This window comes from Oncorhynchus kisutch, linkage group LG3 (assembly GCF_002021735.2).
Source record: "Oncorhynchus kisutch isolate 150728-3 linkage group LG3, Okis_V2, whole genome shotgun sequence".
NCBI lineage: Eukaryota > Metazoa > Chordata > Actinopteri > Salmoniformes > Salmonidae > Oncorhynchus > Oncorhynchus kisutch.
Genome location: NC_034176.2, coordinates 41270100 through 41289338, shown reverse-complemented (window position 1 = coordinate 41289338; position 19239 = coordinate 41270100). Strand labels below are relative to the sequence as shown.

Below are 19239 nucleotides of genomic sequence, written 5' to 3'. Positions count from 1 at the left end.
AGCATAAGACAATGATGAGGACACCCCCCCCCATGTTTGGCAACAAGGAACAATATTATATTATTGCTGAGCATTGAACTTGTTTTAATTATATTGCCTATGGTCCAGAACACTTGCACAGTGATGACACCATGGCAAATAATGAACAATGGACAATAGACACTGAGTGTTCAAAACATTAGGAACACCTTCCTAATATTGAGTGGCACCCCCTTTTGCCCTCTGAACAGTCTTAATTTGTCAAGGGGAATAGACTCTAGCAGGTGTCGAAAGCGTTCCACAGGGATGCTGGCCTATGTTGAATGCTTCCCACAGTGGTGTCAAGTTGGCTGGATGTCCTTTGGGTGGTGACTATTCTTGATACAAACGGGAAACTGTTGAAGGTGAAAAACCCAGCAGCATTGCAGTTCTTTACGCACTCAACTCGGTGCGCCTGGCACCTACTACCATACCCCGTTCAAAGGCACTTACATTTTTTGACTTGCCCATTCACCCTCTGAATGACACACATACATAATCCATGTCTCAATTGTCTTTAAAAATCCAGAGGAAGACTTTAGCTTGACATTGAAACATCAGTCACCTGTCCACATCCAGTACAAATGGATTAAAGTGAGCTAAAATAAAATGTGTAGCTTTTTTTTTGTTGTTGAGTGCGCCAACTCCTTTTAACCTTGAATTAGTCCTTCTGGAAGTTTTTCTTGGTAAGCCCTTCTCACGCTTAAAAATCCTTCTTTAACCTGTCTCCTTCCCCTCATCTACACTGATTGATTGTGGATTCAACAACGTGACATCAATAAGGGATCATAGCTTTCACCTGGATTCACCTGGTCAGTCTGTCATGGAAAAAGTTCCTTTGTTTTGTACACTCGGTGTATGGAGGTGTCATGTGTACTGAGTCTGGTCTCCTTACGTGGCTACAGCCCACATCGGTGGCTTTGTGTTGTTTTCATTTTCTGGTGTTTTGTGGTGGGAAACCGAGCAGGTCGAGCATAAGACGTCAACCCTGTTATCCGTTGATAGACAGTTTTGTGGTGTTTTATGACGCGTGCATTCAATTGCCACTCCCTGTCACACACAACAAGCTTCCATCCCCCCTCTCACAAGGGGTTTTATGGCTCATTTAAGATATTCCTTTTTGTCAATTTAACCTCTTGAGATATTCTTTTTTTTTTTTTTTTTTACCTCTTGAGATGGGGAAATGAAGTATGAAGTTGAACATGTGCTCTTTATGACAGAATGCAAACATTTGGCGAAAGTCAACTTCTTACAGTACACTTCTCAAAAGGCCACCGAATTGGTGGAACGACCCAGAAGTTCTGGAGGAAAAAGTAGAAGTGATCTTCTCCATGCGCTAAGTAGCATATTCTAACCTCACACCTTGGTTGATCGACCGTGGTCGATCTCAAACAGGACACACACACACAAACAATATACTGAAGTGAAATCTCAGTACATCAATAGACATATTGGTGTCAGAGTATGCGGTTTAGGAGACAGTGTGTAGAGGTGGTATTTGGCAGTGCAGTGAGTCAGTGAGTCCAACTAGAAGCATATTTCAGCAGCAGCAAAGTGATACTTTCAACCCAACTCCATCACCCAGCTTTGCTAAAAAAAACTGATTTCCCTGGGGTGGCAGCCTCAGACGAACTCACACACACACACACACACACACACACACACACACACACACACACACACACACACACACACACACACACACACACACACACACACACACACACACACACACACACACACACACACACACACACACACACACACACACTCCTCTCCACAGCCATGACACATGAAACCCCAGCACCTCTGGGCTGTTTAACCTCACATCGTAATATGAAGAGTAACCCCTCACTGCCATTCTTTACGAAGCATGGGATACTATTCAGCAGGGAACACTTCTAATGTTCAAATTTGTCTTAATCAGTATCCCAGAGGATTCCGTTCCCTTTTTTTTATTTTTTAGGGAAGAACATTCTAGGAGCAATGTGTTCTAAATGAAAAGCTGCAGTGAAATGTGAGTCTACAAGTGTCTCCTCTAATCGCAAGGTTGTAAAAACACGGGGTGAGGAGTCAAGGCTGTTAGAGGCTGTTTTCTATCAAACACACACCACAGTTCCTGTAATATGGGGTTAGGACTCTGTGTTCTGTGTAACAGGCAGAAAATGAGCTGAGATAGACGATATATTCTACAAAGGCCCATAGTGAAGTGGATCAGTCCAGTAAAGAGTTCTAGAGAGTAATGTGTTTTTTTTTTATGACAGCTTTGCCAAGACTTCCTAACAACCAGACCCAATTTGAAGTAGCATATTCTTCTAATATAAACTTGGATGTGAAATGGTTGTTCTTCTGAGACGGCTTAATAAAATTCGAAACACGTTAAGGGCTGCATCCGCCCTCCCCTCCGACATCAGTCTTACTTCAACTGTAACATGTAATGGTACAACACGTGACATTACTCTCTAGTACTCTCACACACAGATGCAGGATCGTAATTTGATCCCTCTTCTGTTGCTGAGAATATTCCTGCACGGCAGGAAATGCAAACTTGTAGTGTATTCGAGGTGTAAAAAAAAGCTTACAAAGTGAGTAATTTCCACTTAGAAATGTCAGACTGGATTTGAACTAACGAAAAATGCATCAACCCCTTAAAAAAACAAAAACATTCATTATAATTCAAACAATTCACATTTCCTGTTGCTGCAGGATTCTATTCCTGATGGAGCAAAATGCCTAAAATGAAGATCCTACATATGTATATGGTGATATACGTTAGTACTCACAGATGTAGTAGTACTCTCTGCCTGGTCTGAACTCGAAGCCCAGGGAGAAGGGGGTGAAGAGCTGGAACTTCTCGGAGAACTTGAGCGGCCCATTGGGGGAGTGAGGCCTGTTACACTCCCAGCGTTTGAAGCCCTTGGCGGTGTGGTCACACGTACTGTAGCCGTCGTAGTTAACCATGTAGAGGACGTAGCGCTCCGTCCGCTCCTCCGGCACCGTGTCTTCATAGTGGGGACAGAACACGTCCAGGTAGTCGTTTATACACACGTCAATGTGGTAGTCTCCACGGTGGAACCTGATTGGACAGAAGGCAAGGAAGAGAACGTTAGTGTTTGGAAGACTAGCGAAGGGCTTCAACCACAGACAGAATGGAAGATAAAATCAGCCATTGTTTCATTTGAACGAACGGAATGAATTCGTGGATTCCTCATTAACAGTCGGACACTATTGAAAGTGCCTCAGAAAGTTCCAGAAGCTCAAAGAACCTGTCCATTTAGGGTCCAAATGAGAATGTATATGTACACACGGTCAATCACAAACACAAAGTACATTACATAATAAGAACATGTTTTTTTTTGTGTTTTTTTTTTAAACAAGGAAGTGACTTTGCTCGAGACAGTAATAGAGATTGATTGTGGTTCTTTAAAAGTAGAGTTAACATTCACGGTCCTAAACGCGTTTCTGCAGTACACAGTGTGCTGGTCACAGAAGTCAATGTGACTAGGTGAGCTCACTCCCACTCCCATTCCACCTCAGTTCATATCAACAAGATCAGCGGAGAGTACTAGAACATCCTCCATTGTAAAACACACGGACACACACACACACACACACACACACAAACATAAACATGACAGTCCTGTTAACATTTTCTCTATGTTTTGAGTTGATAAATTTGTTTAGATGTGACATGTTTTATGAGCACTGGCTGGATCTCAACATTCTTTAGATATCCGTCACGTGGCTTCAGTGAACGAGGAGGTTTGTCTTTGAATCTCCCCGACGTGGTGATTCGCACACTGAAAAATCCTACTTGGACAACAACTCTCTCTTTCGGATGCCAGAAAGTTCCACCGGAAGAAAAAAAAAGAAGACAAAAAATATATTTTTGAAAACTCAGACCGAAGGTTCCAGAGAGAAAATGATTAGGGGAGATGTGAGAGAGTTGAAGCAGGAAATATCAAAATACAGCGTGTGTTTTTTCCCCCCCAGAAGGCTGTGCAGAGAGGCATGTTTATAACTCCACTGATCCACAACAGACTACAGAAGGCCATGAGGTTCTAATGCCCTCATCTGACACACACACACACACACACACACACGCACACACGCTAAGTTCTGGATTCCTTATTGATTTGTCCACAAACCACTGTCCTGGGGTTCCATTGAATCTAGCCTTAACATCCTACAAGGAAAGCAATTTGTGTGGGTGTGTTTAGTTCTGGGGTGGGTACGGGGCAAGCGGACTCTAACCTCAGGGCACCGAACCCAACTTAACCCCTGAAAACAGAGTTTCATTCTCCTCCTCGCCTTTGATACGTCTGGATTTTTAATTGGGAATCAGTCTTTGTCTGGCAAGAGGAGAGACCTGACAAGAGCTTTTAATTGAAAACCCTCTCATCCTTGTTCACGGGACGTAGACATCACTTAGAACGCTCTGCGCTCCCTATCTTCTAGGCTTTATCCTCTGCCCCTCTCATCTCTCCCTCTCCCCAAACTCTCTCCCTCTGACAGAGTAGAGAGTCGGCCAAAGTAAGCAGACTGCTGATGATGTTATGATGATAAAGGTGGTCTGGGCTGCATTAATAATCACACTGATGAGGACGACACACACACACGCGCACACGCGCACACACACACACACACACACACACACACACACACACACACACACACACACACACACACACACACACACACACACACACACACACACACACACACACACACACACACAGCTGCTTCACTACTCCCCAGTCATTAGGGGAGGGAGAGGAGGAGAATAGCCTTTGATAGTCTTCTCGCTTTGTGGAGTATCACATTCTATATGGAAGCCTTCACTAACACAATGTTGCTAGTGGAGATTGGGCTAGCTTGGGGACTCTGACTGACACCATCTGTTTGGTGTGTGTGCACCCGTGTGTGTATGTGAGCGCGGGGTATGTAACGTGTGTACAGTATGTACGTTTGTGTGATGTTTATGCTAGCGTCTAATGGGGTTTTCCTGTATTTACTCATTAGAATAAATAGCTGAGTAAGACTGTTTACCTTTAGGGCAGGCAGCATCTCATGTGTAACATCTCATTTAAAACATGTCACTGAAACCCACAGGTAGAGCAAGGCATCTCCTCTGGTTTAAATGTCACCGATTTAATCATCACAACACACGCTTCGACTGCTCAGCCTCTATGCTGTGTGTGTACATGTGCTTGTTTGTGTGTACACGCACCATGGTTTCCATGCACTCCACCAAACTGCCGTGTGTGTGTGTGTGTGTGTGTGTGTGTGTGTGTGTGTGTGTGTGTGTGTGTGTGTGTGTGTGTGTGTGTGTGTGTGTGTGTGTGTGTGTGTGTGTGTGTGAGATGGATCAACTGTCTCCCCCCTTTCCTTGGTTCTGCTGTAGAGACAATGGTCTGGACTGCAAATGAACCAGAGGATGTTTGGGTGACAGAGCAGGACACACACCTCCCTGCTATCAGTTCAAAAGGTGGTCTGGCACTGGGACAGAAGAGAGGGGGGCCAATAGTAGCAGATACAACAGAGTGAGTGAGTGAGTGAGTGAGTGAGTGAGTGAGTGAGTGAGTGAGTGAGTGAGTGAGTGAGTGAGTGAGTGAGTGAGTGAGTGAAAGCTAGTTTCCTCAGTCAATCTATACACACAACCTACTAGTTCAACATCTTAGAGACAGATTGTTTTACCTCTGTGTCAAACGTCTTCTCTAAACGTCAGGTTAATTAAAAGTAGAATAAAAAATATTGTTCATGTTTTTTCATGGTCCTAATGTCTTCGTGTTTATCAATACGCGATTGACTGTGGGCTTTTATAAACAATGCTGTAATTCACCGGGAAAAGGAACAAGTTATTCAACACAGAACGGTCTTCAAAACACACCAGCCTCTCACATACAAGGTGTAAGTACCACATAAATAAATCAAGCAGAAACATATGTATCGTAGTCATCGTAAAAAGCTAAATACAACTGATGTGTCAGTTGAAAAGGTCTAAGGCGATAAAATACTGCTGGAGTGCAGTGGAGGTCGATGGAGAGGCTGGTGATGAGTCGATGAAGCTACATACCACTGCTACACGCAAACATAACGCAATGTAAATTACAGCTCTATCAAAGGGCTAAGGAGGCACTCCCCGTGTGTGTGTGTGTGTGTGTGTGTGTGTGTGTGTGTGTGTGTGTGTGTGTGTGTGTGTGTGTGTGTGTGTGTGTACATATAACTTGAAAATCTTCTCACACTTATACATCAAATTGAATCGGCAGAAGAGAAACACACACTCCAAGAATAATACTCCCCTGTCGAGTGTTTGAGTTGAGAGCCCTTAACCCCCAACACACACCTTGTAACTGCCCCTAATACTCTCTTACTCCGGGCCATCCCGGGCACACACTTCCCCTCTGACACCCTCCACCTCTAACGACGGGTAGAACACTTTTCCAGTCTGGTGAGTAGAGTCCTTGATGCCCTGGTAATTTAGCAGGGTAATTAAAAACCGCCAGTGGATGGCAGGCTAATTGTCAAACCATGATAATTGCACGTCTTTGTTATGCTACAGCTGTTGCCAGAGAGCTCCCGGTCACAACACAGTCCTGGGGTAGTAATGGTCTCGTAAGCACCCTGTGTGTGTGTGTGTGTGTGTGTGTGTGTGTGTTAGGTGTTTAAACCTTTTGTTACCAGCTGATTACACCGCTCAAACACATCCCCTCGGCAGGGCCGAAAACTATCCTTGCTCCTTCCTACAAACACACTCAGAGTCAGGAGAGTTGGAACAGTGGAGTGCATGCAGAGTAAGGTACCGTACCACACCAGTCCCTGATTGGCTTATTTCCATTTCAATTACACAGTCCAGTGACATCGCTCACACACACCGCACCCAATGAGCTCCCATCAGCCTCCGCTCAAGAGCTCAGCGCAGCCGCCGGAGAGACAGAGCAAGGACGACAGACCGAGAAGAGGAAGGAGGGAGAGAAACAAAGGGTGCAGAGGGAAGAAGAGAAAGAGAGAGTGTCATTCCAACCACTTTTACGACAAAAGGAAGATCTTGTATAGAAAGAGAAATCATACAGTGGAACGGACAGACGTAGGAGAGAAAAGAGACAACGAGAGAGAGAGAGAGAGAGAGAGAGAGAGAAGAGAGAGAAGAGAGCGAGGAGACAAAAGAGACAGAGAGAGAGAGAGAGAGAGAGAGGAGAGAGAGAAGAGAGGAGAGAGAGAGAGGAAAATGGAAAATAGCTTTTCATTACATCTTCCTCTCCCACCACCCCATGCCCCCCTCTCTCCGTCCCACCCTATCTACATCGCTATTGATCCCTCCCTCCCTCCCTCTCCACCTGCCCAGACTGGCAGAAGCTCATCTGCTGTTATAGGATTGATTAAAAAAACAATGGTGTAAGAAAGAGAGAAGGATAGGGGGACTGCAAGGGGTGAGAGCAGAGGGAAAAGAAAGAAAGACTGGTAAGGAAGGTGGGAAGAGGAGGGAAACCAATTACCAAGGCAGAATGGTGTGGCTGGTAAAGGCTGTATCGTTCTCATGTAAAGGATTTTAAAAATCTATAGCAAACCTACCGCACAGACACACAGTCTTCCCACACTTTACATCTTCAAAATGATGCATTTATTAAAGCATAGAATTTCCCCTACGGCATATAACTGTATGTATGACAAGGCAATTTAATACTGAGCAAAGCCTGAAAAGCCACTCAGACATGCACTACCGTTCAACAGTTTGGGGTCACTTAGAAATGTCCTTGTTTTCCATGAAAAGATATATGAAATTAGTTGCAAAATGAATAGGAAATATAGTCAAGACGTTGACAAGGTTATAAATAATGATGTTTAATTGAAATAATTATTGTGTCCTTCAAACTTTGCTTTCACCTCATGCTTCCTGAAGCACCTCCCACAAGTTGGATTGGCTTGATGGGCACTTCTTACGTACCATACGGTCAAGCTGCTGGAGTGCTGGCCACTCCATTATAAACAGAATACCAGCTGACTGCTTCTTCCCAAAATAGTTATTGCATAGTTTGAAGCTGTGCTTTGGGTCATTGTCCTGTTGTAGGAGGACATTGGCTCCAATTAAGCACCATCCACAGGGTTTGGTGTTGCAAAATGGAGTGATAGCCTTCCTTTTTCAAGATCCCTTTTACCCTGTACAAATCTCCCACTTAACCACCACCAAAGCACCCCCAGACCATCACATTGCCTCCACCATGTTTGACAGATGACGTCAAGCACTCCTCCAGCATCTTTTCATTGTTTCTGTGTCTTACGAATGTTCTTCTTTGTGATCCAAACACTTCAAATTTAAATTCCTCTGTCCATAACACATTTTTCCAGTCTTCCTCTGTACAGTGTCTGTGTTCTTTTGCCCATCTTAATATTTTATTTTTATTGGCCAGTCTGAAATGGCTTTTTCTTTGCAACTCTGCCTAGAAGGCCAGCATTCCTGAGTCGCCTCTTCACTGTTGACGTTGAGACTGGTGTTTTGCGGGTACTATTTAATGAAGCTGCCAGTTGAGGACTTGTGAGGCGTCTCTTTCTCAAACTAGACACTCAAATGTACTTGTCCTCTTGCTCAGTTGTGCACCGTGGCCTCCCACTCCTCTTTCTATTCTGGTTAGAGACAGTTTTCTAATGATGAATTAGCCTTTTAAAATGATACACATGGATTAGCTAACACAATATGCCATTGGAACACAGGAGTGATGGTTGCTGATAATGGGCCTCTGTACGCCTATGTAGATATTCCATTTTAAAAAATCCGTCATTTCCAGCTACAATAGTCATTTACAACATTAACAATGTCTACACTGTATTTCGGATCAATTTGATGTTATTTCAATAGACAAAATGTTTTCTTTTCTTTCCAAAACAAGGACATTTCTAAGTGACCCCAAACTTTTGAACGGTAGTGTACACACAAACATAAACACTGTTTTACAGTTGTCAACAAGGTTGTAGACTGTAAAATCAGTAGATGGTGAGAGTGCTGATAATTCCTATGGAAAACTCACGATGGCGCATGAAGCCGGGAAATATTTGAAGTGCGCCACTTTTCTGAATGGGGCTAAATGGAACCAAGAGTCGCTAAGAATCCTGGTGAAAGTGGCCGTAACTAGCAGAGGATCCAGCCAGGTCATCCGTGATACAAGTCAGCATTTGACGTCCATACATTTCTGAGGACGTCGAGAGATGACATGGAAAATGGCCACTAGGGGCAATGGTGAGCCGTTACCTTTAAATACGCAAACATCTGCCTCTGCTGCCAAAGGCGGCATGTTCGATCCAGCGATAGAACGCTGTTATTGAGATTTTTCTTTTAAACCTATCCCAAACCTTAACTAGGTCAGAGTTCATGCCTAAACTTAACCTTAACATAACGTTTGGAACCCCTTTGAAATTTGACGTTTTGAGAAACATGGATGAACGTCTAATTCTAAACGCGAGACCGTGAGAGCTAGTTGAAGGACCATGGTCGATGTAGTCATTTTCATCCTGCCAGAGAGAGTCAACCTGGAGCCTCCTCGTAGCCTGCAGGCCCGTGATTGGTTTGTGTCAGTACCTGGTCCTGTGTGACGACAAATGTAGCAGTCAGAATGCATCACTATTTCATTAAATATCTTGAACTTTAAAATAATTTGCTGTAGGGATCGAACTTGATCATAATAAACACATTTTAGAGGCCAAAACGGGCATCACATATTTTGGGGGGACCATTCTGGCGATCGTAATTTACATAGGCTTTCTGGGGCAAACGCTAGGTTGCTGCACAGTAGCCAACCAGCAGAGCTCGTGACACTGGAGGCCTGGTAAAAGTACACACACAATATAAAATATACACACACACACACATGCTCATAGCCCCAGATGAGTGCTCCAGCCGCTGGCAGGTACACAGAGCTGACAGGTGCATTTGTTTCAGGCCAGGTTTTGTGTGTGTGTGTGTGTGTGTGTGTGCAAAGGAAGTGCGCTGCTAGCTTCCTTACACTCTATTTCCTCATTTCGCTCTCTGCTGGGATCCTAAATCTTAGCCAAGATGGATTCTGCTGCTATAGTTTACTGATGAATTGTAGAGGAGACTTTATACACACCATTAACTAGGACTAGTTTGCCTTGTAAGTGTGTGTACATTCGTACCTGTGTGTTTTTGTGTATGCACATGTGTTATAGCTCTGACCCAGCCCACAGCCCACATAACTAGGCAACACCAGTTAGAGCAGCTCTGACCCAGCCCACAGCCCACATAACTAGGCAACACCAGTTAGAGCAGCTCTGACCCAGCCCACAGCCCACATAACTAGGCAACACCAGTTAGAGCAGCTCTGACCCAGCCCACAGCCCACATACCTAGGCAACACCAGTTAGAGCAGCTCTGACCCAGCCCACAGCCCACATAACTAGGCAACACCAGTTAGAGCAGCTCTGACCCAGCCCACAGCACACATAACTAGGCAACACCAGTTAGAGCAGCTCCGACCCAGCCCACAGCACACATAACTAGGCAACACCAGTTAGAGCAGCTCTGACCCAGCCCACAGCCCACATAACTAGGCAACACCAGTTAGAGCAGCTCCGACCCAGCCCACAGCACACATAACTAGGCAACACCTGCCCATCCAGCATCACTACTCTGGACGGTTCTGACTTAGAATATGTGAACAACTACAAATACCTAGGTGTCTGGATAGACTGTACAATCTCAACAAATTGGATGCAGTCTATCACAGTGCCATCTGTTTTGTCACCAAAGCCCCATATACTACCCACCACTGCGACCTGTATGCTGTTGTTGGCTGGCCCTCGCTTCATACTCGTTGCTAAACCCACTGGCTCCAGGTCATCTACAAGTCTCTGCTAGGTAAAGCCCCGCCTTATCTCAGCTCACTTGTCACCCTAGCTGCACCCACCCGTATCATGCGCTCCAGCAGGTATATCTCACTGGTCAACCCCAAAGCAAATTCTACCTTTGGCCGCCTCTACCTCCAGTTCTCTGCTGCCAATGACTGGAACGAACTGCAAAAATCTCTGAAGCTGGAGACTCTTACCTCCCTCAGTAGTTTTAAGCACCAGCTGTCAGAGCAGCTCACAGATCACTGCACCTGTACATAGCTCATCTGTAAATAGCCCATCCAATCTACCTCATCCCCATACTGTATTTATTAATTAATTTATCTTACTGCGGTGCAAAGGAGCATCTCAACTTGCACATTCATCTTCTGCACATCCTACCATTCCAGTGTTTAATTGCTATATTGTAATTAATTTGCCACCATAGCCTATTTATTGCCTTACCTCGCTTATCCTACCTCATTTGCACATGATGTACATATATTTTTATACTGTATTATTGATTGTATGTTTGTTTATTCCATGTTTAACTCTGTGTTGTTGTATGTGTCAAACTGCTTTGCTTTATCTTGGCCAGGTCGCAGTTGCAAAGGAGAACGTGTTCTCAACTAGCCTACCTGGTTAAATAAAGGTTAAATAATGTATTTTTTAAAACACCAGTTAGAGCAGCTCTGACCCAGCCCACAGCCCACATAACTAGGCAACACCAGTTAGAGCAGCTCTGACCCAGCCCACAGCCCACATAACTAGGCAACACCAGTTAGGGCAGCTCTGACCCAGCCCACAGCCCACATAACTAGGCAACACCAGTTAGGGCAGCTCTGACCCAGCCCACAGCCCACATAACTAGGCAACACCAGTTAGAGCAGCTCTGACCCAGCCCACAGCCCACATAACTAGGCAACACCAGTTAGAGCAGCTCTGACCCAGCCCACAGCCCACATAACTAGGCAACACCAGTTAGAGCAGCTCTGACCCAGCCCACAGCCCACATAACTAGGCAACACCAGTTAGAGCAGCTCTGACCCAGCCCACAGCACACATAACTAGGCAACACCAGTTAGGGCAGCTCTGACCCAGCCCACAGCCCACATAACTAGGCAACACCAGTTAGAGCAGCTCTGACCCAGCCCACAGCCCACATAACTAGGCAACACCAGTTAGAGCAGCTCTGACCCAGCCCACAGCACACATAACTAGGCAACTCCAGTTAGTGCAGTTGGCTAATTACACGTGTGCTTTCGGTTGGAAAAGTGGATTGGAGTCGGAACTAGAGAATGAAAGGGGGGGGGGTAGGCAAGTGTGAAAAGAGGAAAGACAGTCAGTCAGTTATGCTGTTTCATTATCAAATGCATTGGCAGAATTGATAGCATTAGCCATGAAGCCCCACATGGATTTGGATGCGAACAAGTGTACGAGTCAAAAGCAAAGCAGAGTCCGCCAAACATTCCCACACTGCTTTGGAAACTTTCCCCCAGCGCTGCTCTGACTGTCAGTGCTGCTCTGACTCAGTGTGATGTCACTGGAGCATGTGACAGGTCCATTTATGATGTGATTGACAGCTACATTCCCTGCTGTCTAACTGGCCTATTGATTGACAGGGAGAGAGGGGAAATCAGACATATAGAGTTACCATATTACCTGAGCTGGGGTTGTTTTACACACACACACACACACACACACACACACACACACACACACACACACACACACACACACACACACACACACACACACACACACACACGCACACACACGCACACACACACACACAGGTATGCATAGTGTGGACATGTGTTTTTCATAGAGGGGACTCCTGGATCGCAGCAAGTTAGCATCTTTCTTCAGAGGAAGAAAATAATATTTGATGACGGATTATTTCATCTCTCTCTCTCCTTCATTCTGGGGGGTTGTCTGGGACTTGGCAGCTGTCAATTGCACAGAGGGTATAGGCTGGCAGGGTAGGTAGATATGGATGACGTGGAGAAGTTTTTAAGAGATATCTTCCTATATAAAGCTTAGAGTTAGCTCAGTTACAGTAAAACACTGGTGTATGTGTGTTTGAAAGGCCCTCTTTATCTCCTGGCCCGTCACCAAGGAAGTGGTAGAAAAATGTCACCCCCCCAACATCCTGCCATCCAAGCTTTCCATGCTTCCTATTGACCTGATCCAATTGTAAATATGCTTTGACATGTTTGCAAGTGCATGGGTGTGCGTGTGTGTGTGTGTGTGTGTGTGGGCAAATCGATATGGAATAGAAGTCTAATACCTTAATCGACAATGCTCTCACAGAGCCTCCATCAGATTATAAAGCAGGAGACAAAGTCACTGAAGGCTCTCTCCATCTCTCCGTCCTTCTCTCTCTCTCCCCCGTGCCTCTATCCATACCCCTCGCCCTCCCTATGACCTCAACTTTGAGTACAACAAACTAGAGCAGAGATTTTTTTTTGCCACAGCGTTTATCGTTATAAAACAATCTGTGTGTGTGTGTGTGTGTGTGTCATTGTAAACTCCTTCTAGGAACGACCAATTCAAGGCATAATCAAGTATAAAACACATATCAACAGTCAGTTAGTTTACTTAGTTTACACAACTGGTCCAAACATTGCTCTGAAATAGATGTGTTTAGAGCTGTAGATGAGTGGCGATAAGGACAAACTGTTCCAGGTACTGTACATTACGGTCTAAACACTGGGAAGTAGCAAATCACTCCGTGTTCCCTTCTAGTGCAGTTTCCTGTGTTTCTGTTGCGTAACCTCATCAGAACAAGGTCAGAAGTAAAGCAATCTCCCAAATTCAAACGTTGGAATATCTTCACTTGAAAAAGCATTTCAAAACAGATGCGAGAGACAAGTATGTATTTGACTTTATATAACGAGGACCACTTTCGTTCATTATACCCAGTCTGGTTGCTGACACCTGGTGTAAAAATGTCATGTCATCAGTTCCTCCTCCGTCCGTCCTCCCCCTCTCTCTCTCTCTCTCTTTTGTCTTTATTTCTTTCAGCCACACCTGTAGCCCACCTGCTCTGAGAGTCCAATTCACACACAGGGACATCTGTGGCCAACCCTCCCTTCCTCCTCCTATCCTTCTATTTCTTCTCCCTCTTCTCTCTGTCTGTCCCACCTGTCTCCACTTTGCAGGTAATTACACCTGTCGCCCACCTGTGCACAGTGAACACCACACAAGTGCCACTCTGTACCTCACTCCTTCGCCCTCTCCTTCTCTCTTTCTCAACTAACTCACCTCTCTGTCCCTCTACATTTGCTCTCTCTCGTGCCCTCCCTCCCCTCTCAATACCTTGCTCTCCCCTTCCCTGGGAGAGATGACGATGAAAAGGGAGGGGGTGGGAGAGAAGTAAAGAGAAAGAGAATGAGCGATTGAGGTGATATCGAGAGAGTGGGAGGGTGGGAGGTAGAGAGACAGGCTGAGAGGATGAAAAGAGAAAAGAGGGTGAGATGAGAAGAATGAGAGAGAGAGAAATTCATATCAGCAGAGCGGTGATTCCTGTCAGTGCAATGATCATTACCCCAACAGAACAGAGTTGAACTGCTAGCTGAAGACACACACACTGACCTTCAGAGCAGGTTGCCATGGAGCTGTGTCAGGATGTTATAATGTCACCACTTTCATAAAAGGTAACCCCTTTCACAGTTCACAAACTGTGAAAGGTGTTTATGTATGTGTGTGGGGGAGGGGGGCTGTTACAGGCTGCCACAGCCGTATAACACTCTAAGAGCGAGCCAGAGGGAAACAAATGTGTGCCATTATTCTGCAGGGAAATACCAGTTATATGCTTATGGGTGTGGCCATATCAGTGATTTAAAGCTGACATACTCTGGCTGTGGCCGGCCTATAAATCCAACTCCTATTTAGGATGGCACAGGCCTCGCTCGAAACGTTGTGTGGAGGTTGGTCACACTCAAACACAACTGAACCGCTCCTACTAAGTCCAAACGGACAAGTTTGGTGTAGTGAAGCTGTTGGAAGAAGAACAGCAGGTAAGTAATCTGAAGGACTAAAGATAAAACAGGAACAATGTTGTAAACAGACAGATGAACACTTAGAAGACTGTCAACCCCACATGACGATTCAACAACGCTTTCAGATCCACGATTACGCCACAGCTCAGCTTGTCACGAAGCCACGGCTACAGGCAGAGATAATATCCTTGGCATATGTTGAGCGTTCAAAAGCTGTGTTTGTAAAAAAGCAGATGGTGATTTAAAGATGATGGAAGTGCTTGGTAACAGTATCACTGGTCCCTACACACACGACAGCACCGTCTGGTTATGTACGACTGTGTCTCCTCCCAAGATGTCTCATTTGAGTGTGTGTGTGTGTGTGTGTGTGTACACCTTCCTCAGAGAGGCACAATGAGTAAATGCATATAGGTCGTATTGTGAGAGCACCGTCTGGTAAAAGCAGCTGTGGAACAGAGAGAACATCCACCGGAGAGAGGGAAGAGGGAGAGAGAGGGAAGAGGGAGAGAGAGGGAAGAGGGAGAGAGAGGGAAGAGGGAGAGAGAGGGAAGAGGGGGAGAGAGGGAAGAGGGAGAGAGAGGGAAGAGGGAGAGAGAGGGAAGAGGGAGAGAGAGGGAAGAGGGAGAGAGAGGGAAGAGGGAGAGAGAGGGAAGAGGGAGAGAGAGGGAAGAGGGAGAGAGAGGGAAGAGGGAGAGAGAGGGAAGAGGGAGAGAGAGGGAGATCGAGATTGCCGCCTCATCCCGTGGACGTGACGTGGGAACGACGGAGAGGTCGGACAAAGAAAGAGGGAGAGCAGCACGGAGAGCTTTAACAGTCCCTCTGACACTCCAGAAGGACACTGTGTATCTCTCTGCTTTTGGTGAGTGAGTGTGGTGACAGGGTCAGGGGGACAGTCATAACTCCAGTAGAATAAACAGCATTATCGTCAGTGGGGGTGGGGGGGGTGGGGGGGGGCTGACACCTGCACCTCACGACTAATTCCTCATTCCTGTAAGAGCTTCCATTTGGTGTGTGTGTGTGCGCGTGCGTGTATGAACGCCTGCGTGCGAGTGTTTGCTAAATGCGGTGTTGACCGCACCCTTTAAGGTCAACCTCCTGTAGAGAGCCTGTCAGGCTTGTGTGTGGGGGGTTAAATGGTGAGTAAGAGGCCCACAGCAGTAGGTTCTAAACACTGTAAAGGGGTTACTGTGAATTTGACAGTAGCTTACAGGCAGCTGGTGGCAAGTACAATTCTGTATTTCACATTACAGTACACCTACTGAATATAAATACGGTATCAAAGCAAGTACTGTGTAATGATACATAGCACAATACGGTAACATTGACTGGGTTATACTATTATTTTTTATTGTAAATGCTACTGTAATTGAAATGAATTAATACAATTCATTGATGGGGGGGTTTGTATTTCACAGTATTTTACTGTAATTACAAGAGATTGGTGTAAGCAGGTTGGCTGCTAGGTAAAGTGTTTACACATTACAGTATATTAATGAATATCTGGTGTTTTATATATCACTTGTACATCTGAAGGCTTCCAAACTGTCAGCGACTACAGGGCAAAACAGACCAAAAGGACATGGCAAAAGGCTCAACCGTTTAAGGTGCAAGACTTGCTGCCATTCCAATCTGTCCCCTATACAAATTGATGGGGTACTATAACCACATGGGAGTTAAATTGGTATGGCATTCTCACTCACAGGTGCAACAAATATAGTCTCTTACAAGGCACTGTTAATGAACCAGAAACAACAATACCATGGCACACACTATTGGTCAAAATGTTTTTGGCGGGGCAAAAATACAGTCCGGCACCGTAATCTGTGGGGTGGAATTACAATAATATTCGAAATACCAGCCGTATGATAGCAGTACCATAATTTACATTATTCTGTAGTAAAGCATTTCAGACTATCTTACTGTTGATAAAACCCAAGATTACCTTGTAGCAAAGAATAATAATACGTCATTGCTGTTTGCTCCTCACTAACATATCAGTGGGAGTTTCAAAGCAGGGAAAACACAGCCTCATTATGAAGGAAAAGCAGGGATATGAACATGAGCGAAAAGTGTGTGCGCGTGTGTATACGTGCCTGCATATTTGTGTGTGTGTCACCCCACTGATTTTCGCTATACTTCCACACAAAATTCTGAGCTCTGTTAGCCTTGTACCGCCCTCATTGAATGAGAAAAAACATCCCCCAAAAGTCTCCACAATATCTCCACAGTACCTCAATACATGACCTCAATGACAACCAGCCCTGATTGGATCTTGTGATCCATAGCTAGTAATTGGCCTGGTTCAGATTAGACACCAGGGGTAGGACAGGGAAGGAGGGCGCTAGGTCAGGTCTTGGGGGGCAGAAATTACAATCTGTTCACATCTTACTCTATGGGGTACTCCTGAACTTCTGAACTTTGGCCAGCTAGGGCCAGACGGAATACCAGGATATGGACTCAGAGCATGAGCTGACCAGCTGGCAAGTGTCTTCACTGACATTATCAAACCTGACCCAATCTGTAATACCAACATGTTTCAAGCAGACCACCATAGTCCCTGAGCCCAAGAACACCAAGGTAACCTGTCTAAATGACCACCGACCCATAGCACTCACATCTGTAGCCATGAAGTGCTTTGAAAGGCTGGTTCTGCCTCACATCAACACCATCATCCCAGACAACCTGGACCCACTCCAATTCGCTTGCCGCCCCCAACAGATCCACAGATGATGCAATCTCTATTGCACTCCACACTGCCCTTTCCCACTTGGACAAAAGGAACACCTACGTGAGAATGTTTGTTCATTGACTACAGCTCAGCGTTCAACACTATAGTGCCTTCCAAGCCCATCAGTAAGCTAAGGACCCTAGGACTGAACACCTCCTTCTGCAACTGTATCCTTCCTCACAGGATGCCCCCAGGTTGTTAGTGTAGGCAACAACACATCTGCCACGCTAACCCTTAACACGGGGGCCCCTCAGGAGTGCATGCTTAGTCCCCTACTGTACTCCCTGTTCACCCACGACTGTGTGGCCGTGCATGACTCCAACACTATCATTCAGTTTGAAGATGACACAATGGTGATAGGCATGATCACAGACGATGATGACACAGCCTATAAGGAGGTAAGAGACACTGCCAGGATAAAAACCTCTCCCTCAACGTCAGCAAGATAAAAGGAGCTGATTGTGGACTACAGGAAGCGGAGGGCTGAGCACACCCCCATCCACATCGACGGGCCTGAAGTAAGCGGCTCGAGAGCTTCAAATTCCTCAGTGTCCACATCACCAAAAAGGGCACCAAAATGACTCTACCCCCTCGGGAAGCTGAAAAGATTTGGCATGGGCCCTCAGATCCTCAAAATGTTCAACAACTGCACCATAATGAGCATCTTGACTGGCTGCATCACCACTTGGTATGGCATATGCCTGGCATCCGACAACAAGGCTGCCTGCCATCCAGGAACTCTATGCAAAGGCCCTAAAAAATTGTTAAAGCCACCCAAGTCATAGACTGTTCTTTCTGCTACCACATGGCAAGCGGTACCGATGCACCAAGTCTGGAACCAACAGGATCCTGAACAGCTTCTACCTCCAAGCCATAAGACTGCTAAATAGTTAGTTAAATAGTTAACTAAATAGCTACCCGGACTCTCTTCATTGACCCTTTTTGCGGAAACTTTTTTGACTCATCCCATACGCTTCTGCTACTGTTTATGATCTGTCACTTTATTCCTAGTTATATGTACATATCTACCTCAATTACCTCGTACCCCTTCACATCGACTCAGTACTGGTACTGGTACCGTTACTCATTGTGCGTCTATCATTACGTGTTTTACTTTTCTATTATTTCTCTGTTTTCCTTCTCTCTGCATTGTTGGGAAGGGCCCGTAAGTAAACATTTCACTGTTAGTCCAAATCTGTTGTTTAGACAGCATGCGAGGAACAACACTTGATCTGATGTAGACATGGAGAGACATGGTCGTCTCCCTTTTGTCTGTCTACATTTGAGACATTTTATGTTTGATGTTAAGTTAAAGGATGCATGGGGTTGGAATGCAAAAGATTGGTCATCTAAAAGAGAGTGGATAATCGATAGATAATCGATAAAGAATATCTGAGCCGGTGATGTGGAGGAGGAACTGCAACGCCAACAGAGCTCAGGGAAAACGCCCTTTTACGTTTTTACAGCAGACCGAGTTCACTGCCGGCTCTTAGCAAACGCTTTGGAAATAACTGGTTTTGACCAGATACAACGTCATTCCTCTCTGAAGCGAATGAACAGACTTTCAGCATGCCTATGGAGAGGGTGCATTCCACGTGCACTGCACCGAAACGAATGGCTGATGATTGGCCGCAAGAAATTGATAATAAGAAG

The 19239-nt window shown here is 45.4% G+C and overlaps 1 protein-coding gene across 2 annotated transcripts in view; it reads right to left on the bottom strand.

Annotated features, from left to right (window-relative positions):
- The window catches only part of LOC109872430 (ephrin-A5b), a 117298-nt gene that overhangs the window by 21070 nt on the left and 76989 nt on the right, over positions 1-19239 (bottom strand). For both annotated transcript variants that reach the window (XM_020463634.2, XM_020463643.2), the window contains exon 2: positions 2802-3094. In XM_020463634.2, the coding sequence (XP_020319223.1) occupies positions 2802-3094 (293 nt within the window). The remainder of the gene's footprint in view (positions 1-2801; positions 3095-19239) is intronic.